This window comes from Sinohyriopsis cumingii, chromosome 4 (assembly GCF_028554795.1).
Source record: "Sinohyriopsis cumingii isolate HCF-2022 chromosome 4, ASM2855479v2, whole genome shotgun sequence".
NCBI classification, from domain to species: Eukaryota; Metazoa; Mollusca; class Bivalvia; order Unionida; family Unionidae; genus Sinohyriopsis; species Sinohyriopsis cumingii.
This window is the reverse complement of record NC_142964.1, coordinates 38768194-38783407: the sequence shown is the minus strand read 5'-3', so window position 1 is coordinate 38783407 and position 15214 is coordinate 38768194. Positions and strand designations below refer to the sequence as shown.

General features: G+C 35.4%; 1 protein-coding gene and 1 pseudogene across 1 annotated transcript in view; both read right to left on the bottom strand.

Moving 5' to 3' along the window:
* Positions 1-15214, bottom strand: part of LOC149800955 (uncharacterized) — a 126589-nt gene that overhangs the window by 89646 nt on the left and 21729 nt on the right. Inside the window, exon 5 of the mRNA XM_089955032.1 lies at positions 3348-3547. Within this exon, the coding sequence (XP_089811158.1) occupies positions 3348-3547 (200 nt within the window). The remainder of the gene's footprint in view (positions 1-3347; positions 3548-15214) is intronic.
* Positions 13285-14181, bottom strand: LOC149800956 (uncharacterized; annotated as a pseudogene).

Below are 15214 nucleotides of genomic sequence, written 5' to 3'. Positions count from 1 at the left end.
AAATCCTTAAGTCTGTTCTTGTAGTTGAAATAGGTGAGTTTTAAGAGCACTCTTGAATTACATCACAGTGTCCTTGTGTCTATGATCAATGGATAATTCGTACCACACAGCTGTGCCCTGGCGCACAAAAAAACATTGTCGATATGACTTCATTTTAACAGTGGGAACAATGATCAGACTAGAAGTGTTAGAATAGGAACTCAAGTTTCTACATGGGGTGTAATATGGTGAGGTTAGATAGGTATATTGGACTGGAGCCAGTGTAATGTAACATAGTGAACAGATTTTGTGTTTCATTCTGAATCAAACCAGTAGCTAGTGAAGTTACAATGGGGGGAGGTGTGCTCAGTCAGCAGCTGTGTTTTGAAGTTTTTTCTGTGGATACTGAGACGAACCAGATAGAAGTGAATTACAATAGTCCAGTCTTGAAAGCACCAAAGAACACACAAGTGTTTTTGTGGCATAAACCAAAAGAAAACTGCGAATGGAGCTGATGCATCTCAGTTCAATGTTGGCATTGCTGATACTTATTGTTTGAGGTAAAGGATGTGAATGAGAAAGTCTTTACATGGTGATGAGAATGGCTTCAGCTTTATCATCATTCATCTACAACTTGTTACATGTCATTCATGACTTCACATTGGAAATGCACCTCCCTACGCCTTGGATGGTAGCCTCGACTTCAGTTGGGCAGCTAGACGTGTATCATCAGCAAACAACTGGTGAGACACTGGATGTCGATCTATGACACTTGAGAGCAGCTGTCTGTACAGAATGAAGAAAACGGGGCCAAGAACAGAGCCTAGAGGAAGACCAAAATATAAATCAACTGGGCTTGAATGTTTTCCATTTACAGACATGATGTGTGTCTTGTTGACTAAGTAGGACTTGAACCATAGTAAGGCTGTATTGTGAATACCAAATAAGTGCTGGCGATGGTGAAGTAATGCATCATGGTCTAATGTGTAGAATGCTGCAGACAAGTAAAATAAAGAGATGATTGAAATCTTTCTACTTTTCAAAACTGAGAAAAGGTCATTAACGGCAGAACGGCAGTTTCAGTACTATGTTGAGGGTGATATGCAATTTATAGACTGCTAAAAGACTATTTGAATTCAGATGAGATACAAGTTGGGATAGAACAACTTTTTCTAACATTTTTTTTTACATGAATGAGAAGTTAGAAACAGGGTGGTAGTTTTTTAAATCATTTTGGTCTAGCATCGGTTTCTTCAATAGTGGCTTCACAATAGCAGTTTTGAAAAATGACTGGAATTCCCTGGATGAGAGACAAATACAGATAACATTGGTTTGTGAAGACAATATTAAATCTAAGCACTCAAGCAGCAGTAATGTCGGACTCAGATCAAATTCATATGACTTTGGGGTGATCTTCATTATAAATGTATGTACCAAATCCAAAGAGATTCAAATTCAGTATACCATGGAAAACACTTTTGAATTGATACGCATGTGGTTGCCGGGGCAGTTTGTACTGCCGTAGGAGGTAACAAAGATTTTAGGATTGCTTGCATGTCATGCATTATTTGGGATCAATTTATCATATGTAGGTTTCGCTTAGTAGCGAACAGAAAGGGAGGATTAGGAACTGATATGTTGAGATGTCATATGATGCAGAGGTGATCTGATTCAAGTTCGTAGGACACCAGTGAAGACTAGAATACTGTCATCAGGTCTATGAAGAATCCAACCTAAAATGTAACCATGTGTATGGGTAGGCTGGCTAAGTTACTGTTTGAGGTTGAAACAGTTAATAGAATCTATGAGTTTTGATGTGTATGGGTTTCCAGGAGCATCAAAATTAAAGTTGAAAATTTCAAGAATTGTTAGGTTGCCACCTATTAATTTCCATACTCCAGGAGGTTAGGAAACTGCTCCAAAAATAGAGATTCCATCAGCTTGTTTTTTCAACTAGGAGAAGGGTGGACAAGGCAGAAAAATTGACTGACCTTTGTTGCATTTTGAGTGAAGTTTGGACCAGTTCAAACAATGTGTGTTCGAATTTGAAAGTTGTAATGTAGTTAAAGACACACATGAATTATGGAGTTCTTTGCGATGACAGCAATTCCACCCATGGAGTGATGTGGGAATGACCTGATGGGGTTACTCGCATGTGTTAGATCCACAAGCTTTGGCTGATCACCTGATTCATTCTTTTAGTGATGTTTCTTTTAGGAAAAAGATGTCAATATCCTGACCATTGATAAAGTTAACTATTTCTTTGCACTTTTCTGGTGGTCCAATTGACTTCAAGGTTGACGATTTCAGAGGAATTTTAATTAAATTTATTAAATTAATGGTTTTCAAATTGTTGTGAACGAAAGAGTAAAAGGGAGATAACTGGAATTTTTTTTCTGTTCTAGACCAGCCAGCTTTGAAACAACATTTAAGTAAGGATGAATGTTGTAAAGTTTAGTGCATAATGTAGTATGGAGTGCCAAGGATTTGTTTTTTAATGCTAATAATGAGGGTCCATAAATGGGTTGATCAGCAAGTATAACATGATGTCATGTTCAACTTTATATAGTGTTATTCCTGACAAACTGCCCAGAACAGATTTCCAGACTATTTTTCCCAACACCCTCAACTACTATCATTCACCAGCCAACATTTTGGACAAAAATAGTTTTCTGCACAAATTTTCTTCTTTATAATGCCAACTGTCCTTGCCTGGAATTCATATTATCATCATGTTGTTTGACAATTTGAAATGGTAATTATCGTTAGTGTATTCTTGACACCACTAACTTCTGCCATAATGCTAAAAACAATTCACGGTTTTCATTTGATAGATATCTGAGATTGGTATCTCAACATTAAATCTACCTGCTTTATAAAGAAATCTTGAATCACAAAATAAGATTCAAGCAATTGGGAATTCATCACATGACTGGATTTAAGTTTTACTCTTTGCAATGAGTGCTTAAATTTAATTGAATATTAATTATTAAATTGTTATTTACATTTAGTATTCTTCATACTGACTATATAATTATGTTATATATGTTATGATATAAACTTCCTGAAGAAAACAATTTAATCTTGAAATTGTTCAACTGGTGGTCAGCAGTGACTTTACAGTCACTTCAGAGACCACAGGAAAAATCTTGAAATTGTTCAACCAGTGGTCAGCAGTGATTTTGCAGTCACTTCAGAGACCACAGGAAAAATACTGAAATTGTCAATGACCAAATTTGTGTCAATATGTGTCTGTTCTGTTGTCAGTGGCACTCAAATTATAAGCATGTATATACAGTACAGTATACATATACATATAAAAGAATTAGAGCATTATCTGTATCCAAGCATTCAAGGAGACAACTTACCAAATCCGATGCTTGTCCTGACAGTGTCATCATTCTTCTTGACTGGTGGATTCCCAAGATGAGTTATAAGGCATCCAACATGACGTTTGTGGTAGTCCACCAATTCTGGGATAGTGGTGAATTCTTTCATCTTATTTAGGTAGAATTTATCATTCATTGATTTAGATATAAGGTAATGCTTCACTTGACCTCTTCTTCCCCTACACATGCAATTGGAAACAAAAATAATAACTCCCTGTACATGTACAGTTAAACCTTTATTGGAATGTAAGCATGATATTTTATAAAATGTCAAATTACACATCTTACATGTGTCTAATATTCTTCTATATAGATAACTTAAATTTTGGTGTGGAAAACACTTTTCTTTTTTCAGTCATTGTAACCTCAATCTTGGGCCTCTGTACCCCAAAATCAATAGGCTTCACTCTTACAAGTGTTAATCATGTTCCTGGACTGTGATATTGTACTAATGTTACTGTGCAGAAACCATTTTTCTTCATTCATTCCCAGTGAACTTCAGACCACTGATTTTATAACCTCAAAACGAATAGACATTTTCCTTACCCAATGTGAAGGCCATTCATAAAGTTTGGTCCAGATATGTGATGTTGAAGTAATGTTCTTGTGCAGAAACTATTATTATTTTTTCAGTCACAGAATCTTGACCTTTGATTTCTGATCTTATAACTTCCTCCTTACACCAAGTGTAAGCTGTGCACAAAGTTTGGCATCTGCAGATGATGCAGAACTCAAGTTATTGTAGAAGCTATCTTTCTTTTTCAGTCACAGTCACAGTGACCCTGACCTTTGACATCTTCAACCCCAAGATTGATAGGATTCTTCCATACCCAAAGTGTAAACCAGCAAAAATGTTTTGGGAACTGTAGAAGGTTGAGAACATTAGCTATTGTGCAAGATTTTTTTTTCTTCTAGAGTCAGTGACTTTGACCATTGACATTTTGACCTAAAATTGATATGGTTTTTCCTTACCAGAAGTGCAAGCCAAACACAAAGTTGGGCAATTGTGGGTGATGGACAACTCAAGTCATTGTGTGGACTGAAATTAATAATAGACAGATGGATGGACATTGATATTTCCACAAAGCTAACAGTCCAATCAATCCAAGTCCTAAAAACTGTCATAGGCTGACACACATTTTCTTGTGCTACTCTTATCTGATAATCCAAGTATGAGTCATTATTAAGAAAAGTACCCTGACACTAACTGCCCACAAAATAATAGCAGAATCATCATTTAAAAATTCAAATTTTCACAGGTTATGATCATAGACTCCTAATGTAAAATACACAAAGAAAAAGGACTGTTGGTGAGTGAACTTTTATCACTATGACACAAATAGAGAGATCACATTAATTTTAATATAAAAGCAAGCATGGCAAATATCAGGTTTAATATGAAAGCATGTATGATCCATTTATGACAGGTCAAAAATCTCAAAATATTTCAACTTTCTCATATACCTTCCATTGACTTAAATAATTTTCTTTCACAAGAATATATACTGATATTAATAAAACTAAATAAAAAACATTCTTTAACATTGTTTTATAAGAGAAGGAAGTCACAGCAATTATGGCAGTATATCTCAATCTCTCCCTGAGCTCATAGCACACTGATACATATAGATTAAAAGTGACATGTTGATGGCATCCTAATGCAAAGCTCAAATCATTTCAAGACATGAATTTACAAATGGTCTAGCTTTAAAGAACTTGGTCCTTTCATACACAGGTAGGTGTGTGTGTCTCTCTCTTTCTTTCTCTCTCTCTCTCTCTTTCTATGTATATATATATATATATATATATATATATATATATATATATATATATATATATATATATATATATATATATATATATATATATATATATATATATATATAGATATATATATATCCAACCATTGGATAAGGCAAAACTGGCCTTTGTATGAAGGTAACCACTGTTCACAGGTTCACCTTTACAAATTGGTTTATGAACAAATAACACGCAATAAAAATTATTATTAGTACTGTTAAATTGTCAAGTTTGTTTTATATGCACTATTCAGGAAGATCATAAAATATGCAAATGCTGCTATCCCAAATGTATGTACCACACAAGATTATTGCATCCTGCTCACTTTAATCCATGCCATAAATCAGCACCGACTTAATTAATCACTAATCTTTGTTTTTTGTACGCCAAGTCAAAGCGGTAATCTTAATACTAATAACAGACTCTTAGGTCGGCCAACTTGCATAAATTAGATTTGGAAACAGCCATTCAAGCTTCAAAAATATTATCATATAGTTACTCAACTCAGTGATTAAAAGACAGTTGGCTTATCCAAGAACTGTGATAACAGGGAATCAAGTGAAGCCATGGGTGACTATTCCATGTGAGCCATGAACCAAAACTTAAATTACTTAAAATTAAAATACTGAATGATCCCTGACCATTATGTTGTTGTTGCTGTAGGGTTTGACACCATTTTTCAGCACACAATAATCTATACATGGTGGCCAGTATTAATAGTGGAGGAAAGAACCTGGGAAAATCCCAGAAAGAACCACCGACCCATGAGAAGCTACTTGCAAGCTTTCTCACATAACCACATTGGCCGAATCTGAGACTCGAACCCATGCAGACAGAGGTGAGATGGCAGTAATCTGTAATAGAGAGCACTTTCGACCACTTGGCCACTCAGGACTGCCCTGAAAATTATGAAAATGGATATAACTCATGTCTTCTTTCAATGATGAGACAGTTACAATTTGCCAGATGTGATAAACAAATGAGCCAAAATGACAGTCTGTATGCTTGATATGAAAGTCATTACACATTAGGTTTGCATAATAACCCTCTGCATGCATTTCTTTGGTCCTGATGTTTTCCACATTGTTAAAACACTCTGTAGCCACAAAGTACAGGACAAAAGAGGTGTAAAAGCATCTCTTCAGATTCTACATCAGTCATTAACATGATGTGCTTTGTATATTGTACTGGGGCCAGCACATATCCAACTTTAGTACTAAGAATGTGTAACCAAACCCTAATTCAAAAAGGAAACAGATTCTATCAACATGTAACCTGTACTATCATCCACCAACACTTCTTATAGGACCTGATCAAATAAAACTTTACCAACCAAGGTTTAAGCTACTGTAATAAAGAAATCCACACAAAACAATGTGTATTGTTTTTTAATGAACACATGAAAATTCCTACAGTGAACTTCTCTTTTGCTCTGTGTTTCTACAAAGCAGGTATCCATTGTATAGTGGCTGGGTTAACAAAAGGAATCTATGTGATAATTGTAAAGGGATTAGATGATGTCACACAGGCTATAGATATGCAGATATGGGGATTCATATTAATTAATTCTCAGTGCCTTATCATTGCTTTAATTAACAGCCTAATTACACATGCATGTGCTATGACTCTTTGCTTAGATTAGTCTCTTCCAACCAGATTTCCTGCAACTCCATGAGAGCTTCATCATACCAGGACTGGGTACAATGATCTCTGTTAACAACAGATGATGCTTTGCTTCAATAAAACTTTATAGAAGTCAAATTACAAAGACATCTCTTTGTTACCTCAAATTTAAAAAAAAGAACATTTTTAACAACAATTTAAACCCAATATATTGTTAAATAATGTAAAGGGTACAATATAATACTATTACCAATGCAGGAGGTCAGTCTTTCAGCCAGTGAAAATGTCTATATGTATACTACTGTCTTATCATCACAGCTACATTAGACATCACCCCATCGCATTGGCAAATGAAACTGCTTTTCCAAATTTTTGGGAAGCTTCATTCTGGTTTTACAAGAAAAACATTTTTTTTACTAGCCTCTATCTGCCCATAATGTTATCTGATTAGAGACTGTGCTGATATCAGTCTTGGGTAAAATGGCCCAAATTATGCCCCTTTGCAGTGTGTTGACATCAAGTGGACCCATCTTAATCTCATCCAATGAGAAATGGTTAACATCATTGATATTATGACATCATAAATGTCACAAAGATGTTACTAATAATGTTACCTTGAGTCTCTTGTTTTCATTTCACTTAATTTTTTTCTCCAGGCCCTGATTTGGCTTTCCATTGCATACCAAGCAAGATGGAACTAGACTGGATGACCATGGCTAAACTTTTATTACCAGATCCTCATGTGGCAATTATTTCAAGAGCTCACACTGCCACGCTTGAGTCTGGCTGAGGTTGGTTGGTTTTGTTAAACATTATTCAGTACACCTGAGTCCATCATATATAAAAACATTTCACAATCTTTGGAAAACCTGAATTTTATCACATACCCCAAGAAAACTAGTGCACACATTTTTTGACTTCTTGGAATTCTTCACAAAAGCACAATTTATTTACTTTGTTGGAAAAGCAATAACTCACATGTTAACTGTCATAATACCAGCAGTATTTCAGTGTCACATGCAGATATACTTTAATTTTTGAGTGATTATCAGACATGTACTTTTTCAATGGCAACCGGCCATAATATCTTTTTTACCAAGCACAAATCTACAGACGAACCCACTTTTTGTAAGACTGGCCAACAGAGTAAATAATGGATCAGATTATGATCAAGAAACATAACATCTAAAAGACTGAGAGATTTATGGAATGAAGTATGGAATCATACATTTCAATGGGACCTTATTATTCGTATGCACATGTGTCTCAAATATGGAAGGAAAAATTCACTTCATGAGACTCTGAACTTGCACAGCTCAACATTTACCAGGTATGCCAAGGAAACAAATGATGTAACACTGTTCCCCAATAATGATCAAGATATGGGGATCTGGTAGAAAATGTCCCCTGGGCTTACTCAAGGTGCAACAATGTGGTATGATGCTTAGGGGTCATGTACTGGTGACCTAATGGAAATGCAGCTTTCAGAAATCTGAGTGTGAATGAAATCATTTGGCATACATTGATGGTCTTCAGCCATGCTGATCAATTTCCCAAAACTTGAAGATACAAGACTTCATCTTATTGGCTGATAAAATTAGCTATTATAGTAAAAACATAGTCACCAGAATATGACCCATAAGCAGCTGCTGTCACATATTCATGTAGAACAGTGGAAATCTGTTTTCTGTGAGACTGATGTTTATAGCAAGGACTGAGCTAATGAAATTGGTGATGGTGATGGAGGAAGGCCCTGAACAGAAGGAGTTTTATCCCAAACCTAAGTGGAAAAGTTTGTTATGTTTGTTTAAAAAGTCACTAAATGTAGTTTGCTGTGTTGCTTAAAGATGAAACAAAAGTAAAGAAAATTAAATAGCGTTATTTATTTCTTCTTCCAGTACATTTGCAAGCATATTTATTTCAAATGGAATTAAGCTAAATAAATTAATATAAATAAGAAACTTTAAACTCTTCCTTGATTCCTTCTAGCTGCACAATTAAAAAATTACCACTTTTCTCTACTAGTTTAATTCACCTATACTAATACTAAATGTAAGACAATATATACAAGCATTAGCAATCAGATGACCATTATACTGGTTACACACCTATACAATGCTCTGAATTATTGTAAGAAAAAGAAACGTATTGTTATTGGTTTTCCTACGTTTTAAAATGGTCCTGAACTCCTACTTTAAAAATCCGAGAGTGAACCCTGCTATATGACTTGACCAGAAATGCTGTTAATTAAGCATTGTGTATTTTCCCAGTAGTAAGTCTTGCTTGCAATCTATTAGTGTTCATTTTTAAAAAATGGTAGAGTGTCATAAATACTGTTGTCGGATTAATTATAAATGATAGAGTTCTGAAATAAAAAATCATTTTTATAAATACATTGTCTAAGAGAAAATTAACTAAGAATGGATGGATAATACTAAAAATGAAGTATGAGCTGATCTGGAATCAAAAATTGTCAAAATTTGGGGGAAATTTTTTGATTATTAAGTGTATCAATGTCTTCTTAAATGTTAAATGTTTTAATATCTCCTATGAATGCTATATCAAATTTTACAAGTACCAGACTGCCATGTTAATTATCAGAAAAATCTAGGGAAGATAATTTTAGATAATTGCTCTAATTGTGAAATTCTAAAGCATCTAACTTTTTCAAAAATATAAATTTACACAGAGCTAGAGTTCAAGTGATCCAAAATCACCTAAAATGTATAGACGCATGTTCATTTTCAAAAGGTAACTACACAGAAAAGAGTGGAAAATGAACCCCTCATCCAAGCCTTTGTGAAGAATAAGGGGCGTTATTGGAGTAAGCTGGAGGCTTCACATGTATACATAGCATGTTACTTTGTCATTGGCAGGAACAGGCACTCTTCAAAGAAAAGGAAACGTTTTTTATCAGTCACATGATGTGTCACCTGAAGTATCCTATATAAACAAACTACCCGCACTGGGTATCTCATAGTTTAAAGTGAAGTGTTTTGTTGTCTATATAAGACAGGGAGACACACCCCACTGTAGTAAAACCTTAACTTGCAACAAAGGATGGGTGGGTGTATACATGCTCAGCCTCTGACTTTACTCCAATAATGCCCCTCATCCTACATAAATGCTTGAATGAAGGGTTCATTATTTTGTGTAAAGCATTTGGCTTCACATGTATACATAGCATCTTTAAAGATTGACAGCAAAACATCTGCTACAAACATCAATAGGAAAAAGGAAATGAGTGTTAACCTGCAAATCGTAATCAAACAAAAACGACTATTTATATGCTATTAATAACTGCTTCAGAAAAACCCATACTATTAGCCTGAATATCTATCAGATAAAATTTGTGAAAAGTCTTTACAGATGTCCAGTCTGCTGTTTTCAAGATATTGTGCAAGGAACAGCCTTGTCTGAAAGCAGCTGATGCTGCAGTAGTTCTGTAAGAATGAGACTTGAATTTAAACGTATCAATTCATAATTGTTCTAAAACCATTTCTAACCACCTTGCAATAGTACTAGATGTCACAGCTCTATAGAAACAATAAGATACTAGAACCTGAGTAGATTTCCGAAGATTTTTAGTCCTGTCAAGATAATGCAACAAAGTTTGCATAGCACAAAGCTTCTCATCCTTATAATGCAGTAGTTCCAACTGGAAAATCTTACCTTGTCGTGAAGTTTTCAACAAATCCAAAAAATTGAATACTATTCTATCTGCCATACAAGTCATGTTATGTAAATTCAAAGATGTTAGAGTTTGTGCTCTTGGAGCTGTATATAAAGCAATAAGAGCAACCAGCTTCATTGTTAATAACTTTAAAGATCTAGTTTCCAAAGGAAAAAGGGTACACAGGTATTTTAAGACTAGGTTTACATTCCAAGTGTCAACATATCTTGGTTTTGGTGGACTTCTGTTAAACAGTCCTTTCAAGTATCTATTTATCAACAAAGGGTAGAGGCACCATGCATTATCAAACATCCTCAAAAGTAGTAAGTAACATTGCCTTGTGAGTATTGATGATATCTTCAATTACCAAAGACTCTAAGTATGAAATAACTGTTACCTCAGAGACACAAAAGGGATTAATTTCCCTGACCTTACACCAAAAATTACATTTCTTCCATGCCAAATTATATTGTTTAGTTGTTCCTGGTCTCCATGAATTGTTAATGATATCTACAACTGTTGTTTAAAGTCCTTGGTTTTGGAGCAATCTCTTGATACAGTCACTGCGACTAAAGATAGAGTCTTCCCTAGAGGATGAGTTTGGCCATTGTGTGGAAGAGTGAGTGTATTTTTGTGCCTTGGAAGTCTAATTGGAAGAGAAAATTAAACATGACAAGAGTCAAGGAAACCAGGATTGTTGTTGTTGTTGTTGTTGTAGGGGTTAACGCCATTTTTCAGCACATGATAGGCTATACATGGCAGTCAGTATTAATGGTGGAGGAAGAACTCGGGAAAACCCCGGAAAGAACCACCGACCCACGAGAAGCTACTGGCAAGCTTTCTCACATACCCACATTGGCTGAATCCGAGACTCGAACCTACACAGACAGAGGTGAGATGGCAGTGATCCGTAACGGAGAGCGCTTTTGACCACTCGGCAACTCGAGACCCCCAACCAGGATTGTGATGTCCAATGTGGAACAGTTAAGAGTGCTTTACTAACATTATCAGCAATAATTTTATTCAATATTTTCCCAACAACATTAAAAGGGGGAAAAATATATGGGATTAAATTGTGCCAGGAGAAAGAAAATTCATCAATTTTAAAAGCACCTGGTTCTGGAAACCACGAGGTGAACTTCTTTAACTGACAGTTTAATCTAGATGCAAAAGATCTATGTCTGGGACAAAAGCCTGTGCACACAATCTTTGAAAAATTTCTTTCTTTAGCATCCATTCAGTGAAGTCAGAAAAGTTCCATGGCAGATAATCTCTGCCTGTATATTATGTTTGCCAGCAATATGGACTGCAGATATGAATATTTTCCTTTCCAAGCACCATTCCCAAATCTGTCTCGCTAGTTGATCCAACTGAACCGATGCCATTCCACCCATATTATTAATATACAAGATAGAACATATGTTATCAGACTGAATCTCAATATAGACATTTCTGTTATCTGAATGAAAAGCTTGTGAGGCATATGAAATTGCTAACAACTCTAGGTAATTTATGGAAAAAATGGTCTCACTCTTGTCCCATCTACCTGAGACTGATCTGTTTGAATAAAGTGCATAAGCACCCCACCCTGTTAGTGATGCATCAGTCTGAATCGTAGCACTCTATCTTTCTCTGATAGATTTCCCATTCCTGTCTGCCACATTTAGATACCACCATTCCTGGACACTTTGTGGAGATAACTGTACTGTACTATCAAAATTTTTGTTTTCACTAAGACCTTTAATTTTTTCATGTTCCAAATAGCTGTGGTGCATTGGGGCTTCCAGGATTGCATAAAAGGCATTAAAATGCATACCAATAAATGATGCCAACTCTCATACTCTTACATACTTTCTATCAATGTGCTTCTTGGGAAAAACATGGATCTTTTCCAATTTCTCCTCAGTAAGAAAAACCTTAAACTGTACAGAGTCTAAAACAAAACCAAAAAAGGTAATTCATGGAGATGGAATAAGCACTGATTTTTCAAGACTGATAGTGAAGCCAAGAGATTTTAATGTCTCAATCATAGTCCATGTGTTTTGCAAGGAAAGGTAACTATCACCATCCAAATTCAATGAGTCATCAACATAACAGGAACACCTAATGCATTGATGCCTAAACCAAGCATAAATGGGTTTTAGGATCTTAGTGAAAACTCTTGGAGCAAAGCCCAAAAGGTAAACATACAAACTGAAAAAGTTGACCATTCCAGGTAAACTTTAGAAACTTCTGACAACCTATATGTATTAGAATACTAAAATAAGCATCATTTAGATCAATATAAGTAAAGAAATCATGATTTTGGATGAGATCTAAAACAATTTGAAACGTTTCTTGCTTAAAATGTTCATAATGAACAAATTTATTCAACTGTTTTAGGTTAATCACTGGCCGATATTTTCCATTAGGTTTGGGAACAATAAAAATATTCAAAAGAAATTGATTACTCTCACATGTGGATGGAACTATAGTTCCTTTGTGTACAAGTTCAGTGATTTCATTGGATATAATTGTTCTCTGCTCATTCGAAAAGGGAATTTTTTTTGGAAAAAAGGACTGGAAAGGCATGGAATCAAACTTAATTTTGTACCCTGAAACTGTTTGCAAAATCCACGGATCACAAGTAAAATTATTCCATATAGTAAAATAGTGTTTAAATTTTCCCACAGAACTTACCTCTATAGATTTTAATTTGTAGGCTCATTTGGGGGACTAGTATAGGCAGGTCTCCTTCCTTTATTGGAATTTTGTGTTGATACCTGTACATATTTTGAGCACTATACAGTTGAGATCGAAATCTTGCCCTCTGGTCGGACCTCATATAGGTCCACCACCTCTAGCACCATGGCCTCTATTGTAACCTCTGTGATAATGGGCTAAACTTTCTGTCGCAAGTGCAAACCCAGTGTCACATCTTTTAACCTCCTTGGCCACATCATCCCCAAAAAGCATGGACTTTATGGCGATATTCATATTACAAAGACTGGAATATTTCTTTTCAAATGTGGTCTAATCATATACCTCATTCTTAGGGTGACATGAAATTGCACCTGACCCATAAGGGAAATAGCACCTGAAATTAGGATCTTTGCTTTTTCATTAGTCGCAATCTGAGACTTTAGTAATTCTGCTAATTGGACAATTGGCATAATGCCTGCAGCAACAAGATTTTGTATATCCCTAAAGGCTTTGTCATAAGAGTGGACTCGTTTTTAAGGTCATTCCAAATTTCTTGATTGACAAGTGGGGGACCCAACTTATCAGTTTTCTGGTATCTTGTACTTCTGTACAATATCTGTTGTACATAAAGAAGTGCATGCGGTATTAATCAGCTCTGCTAAGGATTTAGGTGTTGGCTCTCCTTTTTGGGGAGTTTTGAACAGCTTGGGTAACTGCCATATATTATCAGCATTGGTAGTAGAAATACTGTTGTAATCAGGCTGCAAAGTATCAAACAATGCCCCATTTATTTTTCCACTCAAAGAAATTTGCTTGAGTGGTCTAACTGCATCACCCTCTGCTGGGGTAACATCAACATCGATATATGGCCCTTCATTTCAACTTCTACATGTAGTTCAGGTAGCGTTCACCAAAAAGGACATTAATTTCATTGTCATCTGCCATAACAGGATGCATTTCATTTAGGCCCAATTTTTTCTTTAAAACCTCAATATCTGTTTCCGATAGGCTATTTATATCTATGAGACTGGACATTCTCAACTTTCCAAGATTTTTTGCTTACTTAGTCGCCATAACAGGCTTGTGTTTTGCCACTTTCTGAACTTTAGTCACAACAGACTTAAATTTTTTTCTCTTTATTTTTCTGTTTTTGTGGCTTCATAACTCCATTTCCTTTTGAGGAACTTGCCTCAGCTTCGCAAAAGGCTGCAAAATCCATAGGCCCGAAACCCAAAAATTCAGAGTCAGCTTCGAGGTTGGTAACTGAGAGGACTTTGTCCTCTTCAGTAGCCATTACAAATAAACAAAAAGAAACTTTGACAAATAACACATACAGCTTGGACTACATCCAAAGCTGGATAGAAAAAACACCTAAATACACGCCTATAATAGTACTTACCGCTCCGCTACAGTGCCAGAATAACTATGAGATACCTCATGTGGGTGGCTTGTTTATAGAGGATACTTCAGGTGACACATCATGTGACTGATAAAAAAGTTTCCTTTTCTCTGAAGAGTGCCTGTTCCCGTCAATGACAGAGTAACATGCTATGTATACATGTGAAGCCAAAGGCTTTACAGAAAATAATATTACCCGATCACTAATTGTCCATACAAATTAAGTGAAAGAGTATTTTTGAAAAATCAAATTTACACAGGTTCTAGATCACATATTTTTATCATCATGTAAACAAAGAGAAGTATATGTTGGGAAGTAATAATTTCACTATGACACAATTACTGAAATTACTAAATATACTCACTTATAAGTCAAGTCAAAATACAAACAGCAAAGATCCTGACCTGGAATAGTATAATGCAGACCAGGATCTATGGTGTTTGTTCTGTTGATTACTCCTAACAAACTGCACAGACCCATATCTGTTGGCACATTTTGTGATGGCAGGTCTGTGCAGTTTGCATTTGGACTCTTCTTATAAGTGACTCAATATGGTAGATCATTATCCACAAAAGAAAGCCTGCACACTCACATTTTACAGCAGATTGTAAATTGCTAATAACTTCCCCCAGTCTCTAAATTTTTTCATTTTCTTCATTGTTTTCTTTC